The 14,957-nt window shown below is 38.8% G+C and overlaps 1 protein-coding gene across 49 annotated transcripts in view; it reads right to left on the bottom strand.

Annotated features, from left to right (window-relative positions):
• Positions 1-14,957, bottom strand: part of camk2b1 (calcium/calmodulin-dependent protein kinase (CaM kinase) II beta 1) — a 71,587-nt gene that overhangs the window by 44,620 nt on the left and 12,010 nt on the right. For 42 of the 49 annotated variants that reach the window (XM_065947783.1, XM_065947798.1, XM_065947814.1 and 39 more), the window contains exons 3-5: positions 10,475-10,534; positions 9,621-9,675; positions 9,250-9,315 (exon numbers count right to left, since the gene is read on the bottom strand). In XM_065947783.1, coding sequence (XP_065803855.1) covers positions 9,250-9,315; positions 9,621-9,675; positions 10,475-10,534 — 181 coding nt within the window. Of the gene's footprint in view, positions 1-2,678; positions 2,752-9,249; positions 9,316-9,620; positions 9,676-10,474; positions 10,535-14,957 lie in introns of those variants that run through there. The other 7 variants (XM_065947786.1, XM_065947819.1, XM_065947861.1 and 4 more) reach the window with 2 other exon arrangements.

Raw genomic sequence — 14,957 nt, 5'->3', positions numbered from 1 at the left:
CTGGATCCAGTTGGGACTGTATGTGGACAAAAAGCTGCACCATGCATGTGTGCGTCCTGTGCACTGATGTCAACTTTTATTGAAGTTTTCTTTTTTTTTCCCCACAATACTTCTGCGAGTACGATATCAAGTATTGCAAGTTCTTGGTATGGACTTAGTTTTTCACTCATTGGAGTTGTGCTGTTATGGATGTGGAAAAATATCTGAAAATGAAAAACTAGTAATAATTATTTTAATCACTGAATCTGACATTCAAAATGAGATCCATGTAATGTAGACACATTTTAAGACCTATAAAATAGAATCCCTTTTTTTTTAATACATATTTTAAAAACACAAACACAGAATACAATACAAATCTGGTTTGGCATCCAGGGTAAAGGGTCTTCAATAGATAATTATTTGCATTTGGCCTTAAATCTTAACATATTGTATGTGTAGTTTTTTTGTCAATTGCATATAATTATCCTCTACAGTATAGCTAGTTATGTTATGCTCGCATCAGGAGCTAATATGTTTCCCATAATATGTTTAGGACCCCACTAAGGTCTCTGCCTTCTTCCTTCTCTCATTGTAGTTCTGCCCATGCAAACTTTATCAGGTACAGTATATCTAAATCTAAATATCAAGAAATTCCGATATTTTTATAAGTCTGAGCCTGGATCTGTAAAACCTTTAGATGACCAGATAATCAAAGCTAAACATCTGCACACTTTGACGGCCTAAACAAGGTTCTTCCAATAGTGCCTGGAAGGACAAATCGAGTCAAATCTGCTTAAATGTCTGTACTTTGAGCCCCTCTGGTGATAAGCTGTGTAGCTTATAAAGACACACTGTTGAAATATCAAAAACAGCATTAGAGAAACATCAAAGAAAACGTGCAAGATAAAAATGGACTAGAATGGTTTTAGAGATCAGGGCTTTAAATTAGAATCATTGGTCTTATTTCTAAAGGTCTCTCAATGAATAAATACTGAACAGGTCACATTTATAGCCACAATGCTGAGAGCTTCTTGCACCCTCATTCACGCATAAATATTGACTTGTGTGAGTAGGTATGCATGCACTTTTGAGTGTCTGCACACAGTGCTTGTGTCCATGTTCTTCCTCCCCCACTTTGTCAGCTGTTGAGCATGTTAACCTACAGGGTGTGAATCTTCTGCGTGTGTGTTTGTTTCTGAACTGAACTGCCCAGTCCAGTAGCCAATGACCAAATCAAAAAAAAGTTGTTTTGTGTTGACATCATGTTAAGAATTTCTTTTTTACGTTTTGGAAATTATGGACTGCAAAACATTCTTTCCAAAAGAAAGACATTTAAATAATTGTTGCATTTGGGTTAAGGAATACATGAAAAAAGCAGGAAAATTGATGAAAAAGAAACTTTTCTTTTACAGGACCTTTAAATAACATGTCGATCAGGGAGGCAGGGGAGGAGGAGGGATGTTAATTTTTGGTTAGTGCCCACCTTTGTGTGCTAGGAGCCAAAACAAAAAATGTCACTGTGATCCCGTAAAAGTCCTCACTCCAAGTACTCCTGGTAATATGTGATATGGTAATGGTTTACATCTGTTTATAAATAAACAATAACAGAAAAATATTTTTTTTTCAAAATATAATTTGTCCTTTTGTTCCCTTGCAACACTAATACTGTAAAGTTTTATCAGTTTATAAACACTAACATCGAAGAACTCAACCTTACGATAAAAAAGCGAAAGTGCATGCGTACATGTACATTTCTGTCTCATTTCTTACAATGGAAGAAACTTTAACCTGCTGCAACCCCTGAACCAATACTGTATATCGCTGATGAATAGGAGGGCAGTATATGTCAGCATTAATCCAACAGTTTAAGGTGTAAGTGGTCCATATAGAGAAATATAAATACAACAGCATCCTGTGAAACCATTGTAAGGGACTGAGTGGGACTAGTCAGAGCTATGATTCAGTATTGAAGAAAAAGCATCTCATTTAAATAACAAAACCAACAGCTCATGTCAGGAGACGCCTTTTTAAATGTCATCAAACACATCTCTTTCAAAAACCCTGCTGTCCTATTGTTGTTGTTCTTTTCTTATAAAGACATACTTGATGTTGAATGAGTCAGTCTTAACGATACAGGGATCAATACAATCAACTCCAAGCCAAAGAAAAGTGAGGAGGTGGGAAGAAAAAAAATCAATACAGATGGCATTACATTTTTCTTTGGCTTGTTTTTATCTACTCTGGTGGGAGAAATGGATGGTTGTATGGGCATGTGTAAACGTTGGATATTTATTACACCTTTTGGTGATTTCTCATGTCCGTGTGCAAGGCTTATTCATTGGTCGATCATGCTGACAGTCAGTGCAACAGGAGCTTTTGTTTTGTAGTGTTATGTAGAATGATTGATAGGAGATTGCGTTGCAGGGTAAATAGGGGGAGGGCAGTGGGTGAGGCAGGCTCGGGTCCTCAAAATATAAAAAATATAAAAAAAATGAAAAGAAAACGAAAACACCAGAGCATATCAAAAGACAAATCTGACAGGGCGGACATTAGACCAGCATCTGACATGGGCGACACGAATAGACGAGACGGAGGACGAAATATAGGGAGGAAAGGGAAGGCGGAAGGAGAGGAAGCATGCAAAGGTGGTGGGGAAGGGGTGGGTGAGGGATGCAAATGCTCCTACACATACTAACCTTCAGGTCCCTGTGCACTATATCATGTTGGTGAATGTGATGGACACTTTCTAGAATCTGATGGATACAGTGACTGTAGAGACAAAACAGAAAAAGGAGGGACAGTGAGGGGGTGAAAGGGGTGAAAGGAGAGGTGGAGATGAGTGGATCACGAGGATATGCAGAAATAGAAGAAAGTGGGAAATGAAGAGGGGGGGTGAGGGAAAAGAATAATGCTAGGTGAAAAGAGTGACATGCAGGTTCCACACGAGATGAATATGGCAAATTTAAAGATGAGAAAGATGAAGGGTGAAATCAAAGACAAAGAGAGCGGTGGAGGACAAGGAGAGTGATGCAGATAGAGATGCTAGATAGGGAAGGGTGGGTTGGTGGAGGAGACAAAAATGTTTCGTTTTGCCTTTTTAAAACATGATGGGAGACAAGAGCAGCCACAACAGTACAACCTGACAGACAGAAAACACAAGACCAAGGAGAGGAGAGGAGAGGAGAGGAGAGGGGAGGAGAAGAGAGGAGAGGAGAGGAGAGGAGAGGAGAGGAGAGGAGAGGAGAGGAGAGGAGAGGAGAGGAGAGGAGAGGAGAGGAGAGGAAAACAGCAAACAGAAGGATAAGAGGTGACATATTGTTAAAGAAAGGAAGTGTTTAAAGAGCAAGAGCAAAAATGTAATGTAGAGGGTAAAAATGAATCATTAAAGACTGGTGGGCAGACACCATGGCTATTTTTCCATCACTAAAAGGAAACACATCAGCGTGTGTGTGTGTGTGTGTGTGTGTGTGTGTGTGTGTGTGTGTGTGTGTGTGTGTGTGTGTGTAGCCATTGTGATTTGAGAAAGTATTATGTGCAGGATATGTGAGCAATAACAGGCGCAAAGAGACAGGCAGCCTGCAGGATCCACACCCACACTGAGTCTAGTGAGTGGGAGGACTGAGAGAGAGAGAATGAGAGAGATAAACGAGCTCACTTGCTCATAAACACACACATAACCCAGAAAATAAAAAATAAAAAAAACATTACTTCTCTCTGCTTCCACAGCCTGATCCTGAGCCTAATGCTGGCTTCAGCAGCTTTGAAGATATAAGCAAGAGTAAGCACAATCTTGAAGACATTCAAGCAGTAAAAAATATCAAAGCCACTCCACCAAAATGTGCACATCCCGACAATTAAAGGATGAGTCCATAAGAAAGCACAGGGGGAAGGGATGCAATGCATTGTTGCCATCTCTTATGGTAACAAACTACCCCCTCTCTGCCATTTTTCTGCAACTAGTTCACTGTCTGGCCATGTTCAATGTGTTCACTGGCAGAAGTAGCTCTTGTGGGTAAACAGGCCCTTAGGCCATCCAATCATATCTCCCAAAAGAATATACTGTAGTGAATATTGAAATTATGGCTTATATGGATATAGGCTAATTTTAATCATGGTATCAGGAAAATATTGGGGTAAGAGGTAGAGTACAATTGTAAAATACTCTGATGCAGCTGAGCTAAACATGTTTGCTAACTTGACTCACCTACAAGGGTTCGTTTTAAGGCATCCACTGTTTTCACACCGTGGATTTTGCTTTTAGCTATTTTTTTTTGTTTCGGCTCTATGTGAAGTTACTAAAACCAAAGGATTTGACAAATGGCACTGAAGCCACTGTGGGTGATGTGTTGGCTCTGGTGTGGCTGCTCATGCACCAGACGCGGAGACGCTGACACATGATGTAAGGGAACAACATTCATGGGCCAAAAAAAAGATTTTCAGTCCCAAACCTCAAGACAGAGTCAAGTCTGAAGTCTTTGAGGGGGCAATTCCAAGTCAAGTGTCAAGCCACAAGTGCGTGTGACTTCAATGTGACTCGAGTCTAAGTCTTAAACTAGAGTCCTCTAGTGTCTCTATTGCCTCTTGTTATAGACAAGTGAAGCCAAAATACCCCTTGTCGGGGGCCTGCTGACAAGCGGTTAGTGCGTGTGCCCCATGTAAGGAGGCTTAAGTCCTCAAGAGCTGACGGCCCTGCTTCGAATCCTATGGCTTCTTTCCCACATGTCGTTCCCCACTCTCTCTCTCTCCCCTGGTTCTGACTATGTCCACTGTCCTTATCTCTAAAATGAAAAGCTAATCGCGGTACCAGTCAGATGCAATATAAGTCACAATTAAAGCTATCCAGCTATCCAAGAGCGGGACTACTCATCAACAGTTCCTCTTCCAACATTTTTATACATACCTTTAAACCCTTTCCTCCTCTATATCGCTATGGTGCTAGGGTACTTATTACAAATTTCCTACTAAAGCTTCCCCACGACACAGACAACAAGCGTTATGACTCCTAGCAAGACCAATCTTTGAACATCAACCCTTTTTTATTTATTTTGATTCTCCCAGAAAAAAGCTTGCCGTCAAAAATCACACTGAGCCAGCAATATGCCACCAGATAGCTGATTCAAGTGGCACTAGGGGTGGCTGACCAGAGTTCAAGGGGGACACATACCAACCCTGACCAACTCCTGGAAATTTAGATACGTTTTAAAAGGTCTGGTGGTTTTTTGTGTCTGTCTTTCTCCCTTGTGCGCAAAACAAACCTTGATTAAGTGTTAGGGATAATCCACTCCTAATTTCTTCTACTAATTGTCTCTATCAGATAAAACACAAGTAAGGAAAAACTCTGATAGATACTGACAGGTTGTCACAAGGTGTGATACAGTACGGTCTGGGTGCGTATAACTAAATTGTGTGTGTTTGAGACAAATTACTGAAGCTAATTAAAGTCCCAATTTATTTCTGGTCTCGAGGGTAAGGGCTGGCCTGGATGACTGACATTCAGAAGGGAGAGAAAACGAGATTGTGTGTGTTTGTGTGTGAGTGTATGTGCATGAGCTTTGGATGACAGTTATAAGTACTTCAGCACACGATCTGGTCATGCCAGAGTTCACACAGATGTTCACACATGTAGTGCTTTCCCACTTGCACAAAAACCCTTAAAAAAAACAACTGAAGTTTTCAGGTTGAGCTGCATATGTGAACGCAAACAGCTGAATTTCTCACTCGGACTGTATCCGGGGTTTCTCCTGCCAGCCCCCTGGTATTATCTCTGCAGAAAGTCAGAGTGAGCTGATGTGAGAACACAGCAGGATATAACCAGCTGGTTATAATAATAATCATCAGCAGCAGCTGGTGATATTTATTCCCTGCGATCGATGTAATACTAAACCTGAATGCAAGTGACCGGTACGATCTAAATGCACAAAATTAAACTGCTACATTGCATTTTTCTGATCACCTGTATGTTCTTCATCCCTCTTTTATCAACCTACAAGTAGCATTGGTATAAAGTATTTTCTTTATAGCATCATATAGCCCGTTGCTTCATCCTCCTCGTTCCTTTACATCATCTCTCAGGAGACCCCCTTTCCACCTCCCGTCCCAACCGGGATAGTATTCCGCTGTGAGGAGAAAACAGCTATATACCGACTCACTCAAAAAGTAAAAATAGCAATAAACTGTAGCTCTTTTTTTCCCCGACACTAAATAACCACCAGAACACAACCGTACAGAAAAAAAGAAACTAAACCGTGTTAGAACAGCTGAAAGTCCACTCACGTTTTGTGGAGCAAATCACTTGGCAGAAGAGACTGCATGGACTCAGGCCAAAACAGAAATTCCTCTTCATCTGGTACGAGAAGAATTTTTCTGGCAGTTGTTGAAGGCTGCTAAATATGCAGTTATGTCAAAACAACTGTCCTCTTCAGCTCACAGGAGATGAACAGGCACAAATCCCAGATAATGAGCTAAATTGCATTCTTTTCTTAGCCGCTTTTTTAGAATATAAATGCCCGCCCTTTAAAATCCCAAAACATAAAATGATGTTTTACCTTTTCAACTTTCACTTACACTATGCCATTGATATATTACTTCTATTTTACTACTATTATAACTACAACAAAACAAACACCCACTCTTACTCTTTCTTATGTGGGTATATATTGTTTTTGTGTGAACAAGTTTATTCCTACCTGCTATGCTGCAAGATTTTAACTGACAATTCATCAGAGGAGATGTGTAGCACCATATCTGAATACCAAAAAAAAGACATTTAACATGGTAGCTGCAAATCAGTTCTGAGACTCTGATGAGTGGAACATTTTAAGTTCCTGTTTTGCTATTTTGCATGCTATTGTTTTGCTATTTTGCATGCTATGCTATGCTATTTTTTGCATGACACATTTTTTGAAGCCATGATTTTTATGTTTACTTTACAGAGAAATATTTCAGCTGACTTGTTGCACGTGACCTTTTTTCCCTGTGAGAGACATGTGGGCCTCTTTGCCACATGTAGCTGCTGCTGCGAGGCATAGCAGCATCAGCAGCTGTCAGTGAATCAAACGGACATTTAGTGGAAAAATACCATAATTTCTGACAAATTTCAGCTAAAAAATGGATAGGATGACATATTCCAAACCAATCTAGCAAGCTAAAATACTATATTAAATACAAAGGTTACCTGAGGTTGGATTAAACTGGTATCAGTAAGGATGTGAAGGTTTAAGCTATAATGATATAATGATTGATTCTGCGAACCAGTCTGATTCTTTTACAGTTCTCTTATTAATTTCTGACATAAGAAATGTAGGCCTATACAGTTTGGGTTTCAGTATCATAGTAGCTACATTATCATGGCTGAAAAGGAAGACTATATGATATAAAATATCAAATGGATATAAAATATACTCGGGCGATATGACTTAAAACTTTTGCTTTCAAAACAATGTGTAAAGCAGGCAATGGTGTAAATCATAGATAACAACTCAATTATCCTCAATTGAGCAGTGCCTCATGTTCATATAAAACAGATGAATACACTGATCAGGCAAATATAATTTAGAGAACTTATCATGAACTATAAAATACATATATGGATTTTCACATGACTCAATGAAGTCATCCTGACAGAGCCTTGGAAATCTTTCATTTGACGAAAAAATTAAAAAAATAAATTCAACAAATATAAAATAAAGCCTGTTAGCTAGATAACACGTTGGTTAAAAGGCCTGACCTAAGTTTCTCAAGCTAAAAGTCAAATGAAACTTAGACTTAAGACCATTTGCCATGTTGGCCTGAATACCTGGAATATCAGATTGTATTCAGTTTCACTTCAAAAGTTGTTGAATGGATTAACACCCACATCACAACTGTCATACTCAAGTATCTCTCTCACTCTTCTCTCAGCCTATTGTCTGTCCACCCCCAACTACTCTATTTCCTCTTCCACCATTTAAGTGAACTGTGTGAGTCGATGAGTCAGCTCGAGTGGTGGGAGTGAGATATTAAACTATGTGGGTGGTGTGTGGGTGGAGGGAGGGGGGGAAGAATGTAAAAAAACTGAATGGAAAATAAGAAAGGAAAGTAGAAGAGACTTTCCACATTTACACGGACCCTACAGGTGGGCAGGGTCATTTGTTTTGATTCTTTTAACACACTTGTTTTTATGTCTCCCACTGTGTGATGAAGGGAATTACTGGGGGGAAAGAAGGGGGTAACACAGATAGAGAAGTGTATCCTACACATGCTGAAAGCTTGACCAATAAGAGTTTGTTGACGTCATTAAAAAATCATTATGAGTTTGTTATATTATTAGCAAGATAATTGTTTATCCTGGGGTTCACAGTTTCCCCCCTGGGTCATGGTCTAATTACTGTCGTAGAGATCATCTTTCCACCATGTGATACACACTAGGAGGATAAACCACAAAGAATAGATATAGAAAATAGAAAATCTAAACAACAGTGTCAACTGACAAGGTGCAGTCATATCACCCAAATATGACTCTGCAAGCGTCTTCAGCCCGTTGTTTGCAAACAATTTGCATGTGGAGTATGTGTATGTGTTTTCAACTGTTGCCGTGGCTAAACGGGTACATTGGCGAGGGGAATGTATTATATTCTAGTTGAGATAGGTGGGCAGAGATGGGTAAACTGGCTTCTTTTTATAACTGAAGGCTTGTGTGTGAACTATTGCCGTAAAGCTTTGCACCTCGGCCAGCTGCCAAAGTTACACAGTGCAGTAATCAGGCGATTGGGCTGCGTTGTGGACATGGGAAACGCTGTTCTCCCTACTACTATACTGTAGTAATATAGTAGTAATGTAACATATTGTTGCTTTAAAAGAAAAGAAAATGGAGGATAGAAGAAGGGAACAAGAATAAAAAAATTAAATTGCAATGAAAACAGGGGGGGAAGTTAGAAGTCAACAGAATGGGAGAAAGGGGCGGAGCTACACAAAAGAAAAGAAAAACTAAATAGATACAAAGGACGAAATAATAGAGGCAAACAAAAAAAACGAGAAGCTGGTAGAATTCACAAGGAAGAAGTAAGAAAATACACAAAGAAGGGTTGTAAGGGGTAGAAAAAGAAAAGCTTGGAGCAGAAAATAAAGAGGAAAGTAAAGAGGAAGGAGAGCATTAAAACGTGTAAAGTCAACGAGTAAAAAGGAAAACATTTAAACAAATACACAACAAACAGAAGGAGAAAACAACACAGACCATTTAAGGACAAAGAGGAAAAGCTTCTACAGGGAGGAGCGACGACTGCGCTTTACCTGGCGTCTGCCTCGCTGTAATACTCTCTGGCTACGATGTCCTCAAACAGTTCACCTCCGGTCACCCTGCAAACACACACACACACACACACACAGAAAAACACTCATTAAATTGCAATGCTTCAATTGATATGAGTTAAGCGGAGAGGGGGCTATGAAGGCTATAAAGCAAGGATTTAAACTTCATTTCTTGTTTCCTACAGCAACCCCCCCACCCCCACTCCCCACACTGTTACCATGGAAACAGTAGGGAATTGCCAAGAGATGGATGTGGAGAGCGGGGGTGGTGGTGGTGGTTGTGGTCTTGGGGGGTGGGGTAATATAGGAGAGAAAGTTATATAATTGTATGTACAGGCAAGAAGAAGACTTACAAGTCAAAGAGGAGGTAGTGGAAGCCCTCCTCTGATATACTGTCATGTAGACGAACTGGAAAAGAGAGATACACATACAGCCACAGAGAATGAACAAAGTCAAAATGGCATAGAAAACATATTAACATAATATTTAACCATAATATTACAAAAAAATCATAATTTAAAACATCAACATCAAAGACAGATCCAGACATAACAACATTGCATCGCTGAGGAAATCATATTAAAACATTTGTATCTTTCTAACAACTAACTATTTGTAAAAGATATGAGTCCACGTTATAACAGAAACATACTTTTTTACATTTTAAAGATAGATAACTCAGGTCTTTATAAACCATCAACTGACTATCTTACCTCAGTCCACCGAAGACCATTTGGGTGGAAAAGTTGTCGTAATTAAATTCTGTGTGGCATTAAGTTAGTAAGCGGGCTCATCTTCATTTTTCATGCTGCTATTTTCTTAATTGCACTTCACCTACGTGTCTTTAATCAGCCTCCTTCTACAAACCAGTAGGAGGTTCTGACAAAAAAGGCGTCTACAGAATTGAATGCACACTACTGTATACTGTTCCTCCTGCCTTTTTCTTAAAATCATATACAGATGTGTTCTTTTGTAATCAAAAAATATATGGTTTCACCTTATATGACGTTTATAGTTAAAACTGGTCCCACTTAGTAGAAAACTAGAGGAAACTTTTCATTTTGTAACGAGAGGTAATAACAGGATGTTAAAATCACATCATAACTTTAAAGGGATTGGTTATACACATGTTTTTTATTCAGATAAAGGTTTTACTATTTCATCACAGAGACCAGAAATAGCAAAAATTGTAAAGACACATCCTCACCAATGTTAGGGTGTTTCAAAAGACGACAAATTCGAGCCTCTCGCTCCAACTTCTGGTGGTCTGAGAAGCAAAAGAAAGAGAAGTTATTTTTATAATCAGGGGCGGTCAAGTTAATCATGAAAATGTCAAAACACTGTGGTCAGACAGAGCATTTAGAAATGTGTCCAAAATCCATTCCTCTATGGCCCAGACTCACAACAGTATCTTCAATGAAAGCTGAAGTAAAATAATGAATAATCAAATCAAAGGTGTGACATTACATTTTAACGTCTATTAAAATGAAGGTTGGTAATACAATAGCCCAGGTCTATTTAGGCAGCAACACTTATAACTTTAGAAACCAACGTGATGAAAAACTACATACTGAAATCAACTTACACCAAATGTATAAAGAAATGTGAACTCATGGTTTTAAAAATCCAGCATTGTCAATGGCTGACATTAAAGGTGCCCTTCTATGTTTTGTTGAAAACAAACATTTTTGTTGTATTCCTTATTCACAGAGTGTATTTCCTATAGTATGACATTTCTTCATCATAAAACATAATAAAATATATTTACTATCTAACAGTGGTATTTTTGCCTGTGTCTGTCAGCATTTCTCTGCCACCTGCAGATCATTGAAAAAAACATTACATTAACAAAAAATGTTACCAGAAAAAAATATGAATTCATACTTTTCCAAGGGTTGCCAAAAGTAACAATACTTTTGTCACTGTACTGCCCAGAGCCGTGGACCTATTATTTATCATTATTATATTATGCATTGTTTCCCCTACCATTATATTGGGGGGGGGGGGGGGGGGGGTGCCCCCTGAAGGTCAGGTAACAAAATAAATTAAAAAAAATGATAGTAGATAGAGTCGGAAATCAGGGTAAGAAGTCATTTAATGATACCTTTCCAATAGAAAAGGATAGCTGTCATTAAAAGTAACACATGAACGCCAAGATTCCTTCAAGTGTTTGTGTCGTCATGTCGGCTTGTCCCCACCCCCCCAACGCTGTAAACCTAGGGGAAACACTGTTATGTGTGTTTTTTTTATGCAGGTGTTTTTTTTAGTTTTGCTCAAAGCGGAAGAGAGGCTGAGGAGAAACAGGTGAACTGGGGGCTGAACGAAAGAAACATTTATTGTTGTTTAATGCACCATGAACTATATCGATATATATATGATATTGTGTTACCCTATATTTTTGTATATGTTTGAATATATATTGATATATTGTCCGTCCCTATTTACATCTATGCACATGTGAAGCTTATATAACAGCATAATGATGCTAATGACCTGGATTCGATGGCAAGCAGCAATCTTAACCTACATACAAACACACACACCATGGGGGGTAGACCACCCTGTATGTGCAGGCGTGCAGAGCTCAGCAGAGAGCACAAACTTGGAAATGCATGTGTTCACTTCTATCCATTTTCAACTTGCATGGGCTTAAAGAAACACTCAAACATATATATGTATAAATATATGTACAAACCTACAATACATGAGACAAAACAAGTAGACTGGCAAAAACACGAGCACACACATTTACACTGGCATTGAGGAGTGACAGTAAAGTGTAAGCCCTGTGATTATAGCCTATAAGTGGAGGACAGGAGGGAGTAAGCGGTGGAGGACTGTTAAAGGGGCAGAGGAGGAAGAAAGAAAGCCTGGTTACTGAATATCTGTTGGCAGAACAACACATTAATAATGCTGCTGTTGTTTTACCAACCGCAACCACCACTGTACTCATTTCACTGGTGATATGTTGTTTGATTTTCCCTTTTGGTTTGTTTGGATGCAAATGAAAATAGCATTTCCGCCACAGTTCATTCAGTAAAATGGACGAAGAATAATTAATTTATTGATTGGTTGATATCATATCAACCCTGTTAATACAAATGAAGTACATGAATATTAAAGGACAAACTCAATAAACAAAAAAATTAGGGCATCTTCATAAGTTGTCAGTTTGATTCAGTGTCTCATGATTCGATTTCGATTCTTGGGGTCACGATTGGATTCAGAATCTATTTTCGATTGAAAACGATTCTGGATTCATGATTCAAAGTCTATTTTTTAAATTTGGACATACTTCAGGATCTACTCAATCTTCAGTGAGACTGATTTTTTTTTTGCTGCTCCATTTGGCATTCCACTGAGTTAAAGAGTTAGCAGCGAGTGACTGATTAGCCAAAAAAAAAGAATATATATATATTTTTGGAAGTTATGAATCTATTTAAAGTCTCAGAAGATAAGAGTCTCGATTTTCACATTTATCGTTTTTTTTTCCCACCCCTAGAAATATAACCTAAACAACATCATTTAACATGTTAAACACAAAACAAACATTCCATGTTAGAAGAGGAGGAGGCTGACATTTACACTTATTTTATCACTCATTATCTACCGGTATACTTGTCAACAACTATAACACAAACATCTCTCCCCAGTGTCAAAATAGTTCATTGTTGAAAGGTAGATCGGAGGTTGCACCTAAAATAAAGCTGGTCCATGAGGAATAAGGTCTGTTCAAAACAAAGATCGTATTATTGCAAACATCTGAGTTCATCACAATGAATGAGAAGAATTATTCTATGTAAACAATCTACCCCCTTATTATGTATTTATGTTACAATTCACTTAGCAGACGCTTTGATCCAAAGCAACGTACATCAGAGAGTAAGTACAACACTAATCCATTCATACACCGCCACCGAAGCAGAGGGAGCAATGCAGGGTTCAGTGTCTTGCCCAAGGACACATCGGACTTGTTGCCACAGCCGCTTGTTTATGTATTGGACAGAGATCTGTACAATGGCCATGCTTTCACTTTACTTTGATTCAGTTTGATGAAGTCAAGCTGGAGATTTATTAATCACTCAGACTAATCGGTGCCAATAAGTGGTGGAAAGATACTTTAAGTATTTTGGATTCACAGGGGAAATGTTGGGTATGTAATGTAAATCATTGAGCACAGCAGACAGACATAGACACTCTGAGTTAAAGCTAATGCACTCTTTGATATATTTCCTTTTGCATTTCATATCATTATTGTAATATTGAACAATGTCATCACACTTTGCCTATCCTTTCTGTGCAGCCCTAATCTATTCCATCCAAGCACTGCCGTGATTCCATGCCAGGTCTGACCGACTCAATCTGGCTTTTTTAAAATGACCAACTTGTGTTGTACACTCTTAGACATCGTACTACATGTCATAAGAACAAGTATCGCATTCCATTCTGTCAGTGGCATCTGCTCACATTACTCTACATGTAGAGAATTTGCTCCAAGTAAGTGCAACCGTTTGTCTGAGCTTAGTCTATCAGATGGCCGACTGAGCCTTTGTTTTTTGCACGTCTTTGAAGAACTACAGGCTGAAGGGGATATTATTATGCTAAATGAAATGGTAAAAGCTATTAGAGCATGTATATGAAACAGACTGGTTCAATCATAAACACAAATATGTGACCACAGAAAAAAGGTGTACAGTACATGATGAACTATCCTTGTTTTAGCTTCAGATCCTTTGGGATTGGAAAACCACGAGTCATAGTGAACTAGTTTTAGGATTTACAGCTAGTAGGGATCGACTTAAAGTGAGATATAAAACCTCCTCTTTTACAAGGAAGGTTGCTATCCGTGTTCTTTATCCCAGCTTTATCAGGCCTGCTGGATCAATGGGAGATAAACCTTTAGCAAACACAGTGACTGACAGACGATCTGCCCACTGCAGACCATACTCATTCAAGTTTCAGTGCTGCCTGGCTCACTCCGTAAAGACGGAACAACTGGATATACAGTCTGCATTGTGTGAGATAACATAGAGGTGAGGAGAGGTGTGAGGGTGAGTAGTGGATCAAACATTAAGGCGTTTTAGGATGGTCTTATTTAAGCTTCCCTCAACTGTATCTCTAAAGATGCTGTATCTTTGGAGGCAGATAGTGTGCCAATCCGCCAGCTGCATCTGGATTTGACTCAGCATCAAAATGTAGTGATTACAGAAACCATGCCCCAAAAGCCTTTTACCTGAAGGTGTCTTTTTTGCACCAACAGGTAAATAAAAATGGGATGAACATGTAACCTTCAAGGTGTATTGCCTAGTGTTAATAATTGACTGTCTTCAAAGGAATTGAGAACAGACCCTTCTCAGCTCTGAAATAAACTTACACTTTTGCACCTAAACATGTCTAACAGCTCTTAACAGTAGCCTTAAAATATTGAACAAAACACACATAAATAATCCAATGACAGAGTCCAAATGTATTTGCCTATTTTCAAACTTAATTTGCCATGCAAACACACAGCTCCAAACACAAGGTCTGGTATCTTGTTGTATCTAGTGTTGCTTTACAGAATGCTGGCAGGCTTTTGTCACTTTAGCGTTCCTATAGGTGGAAAAAAAAAAAAAAAAAAAAGCAAGCGAAAAAGGTTGCTACTATCAGGAAGTCAACAGATCTGACTGGTCTAAAATCATCTATCTGTG

Source organism: Labrus bergylta, chromosome 2 (assembly GCF_963930695.1).
Source record: "Labrus bergylta chromosome 2, fLabBer1.1, whole genome shotgun sequence".
In the NCBI taxonomy this organism is placed as follows: domain Eukaryota; kingdom Metazoa; phylum Chordata; class Actinopteri; order Labriformes; family Labridae; genus Labrus; species Labrus bergylta.
The sequence above is the reverse complement of the archived record's forward strand: the minus strand, read 5'-3'. Positions and strand labels throughout refer to the sequence as shown.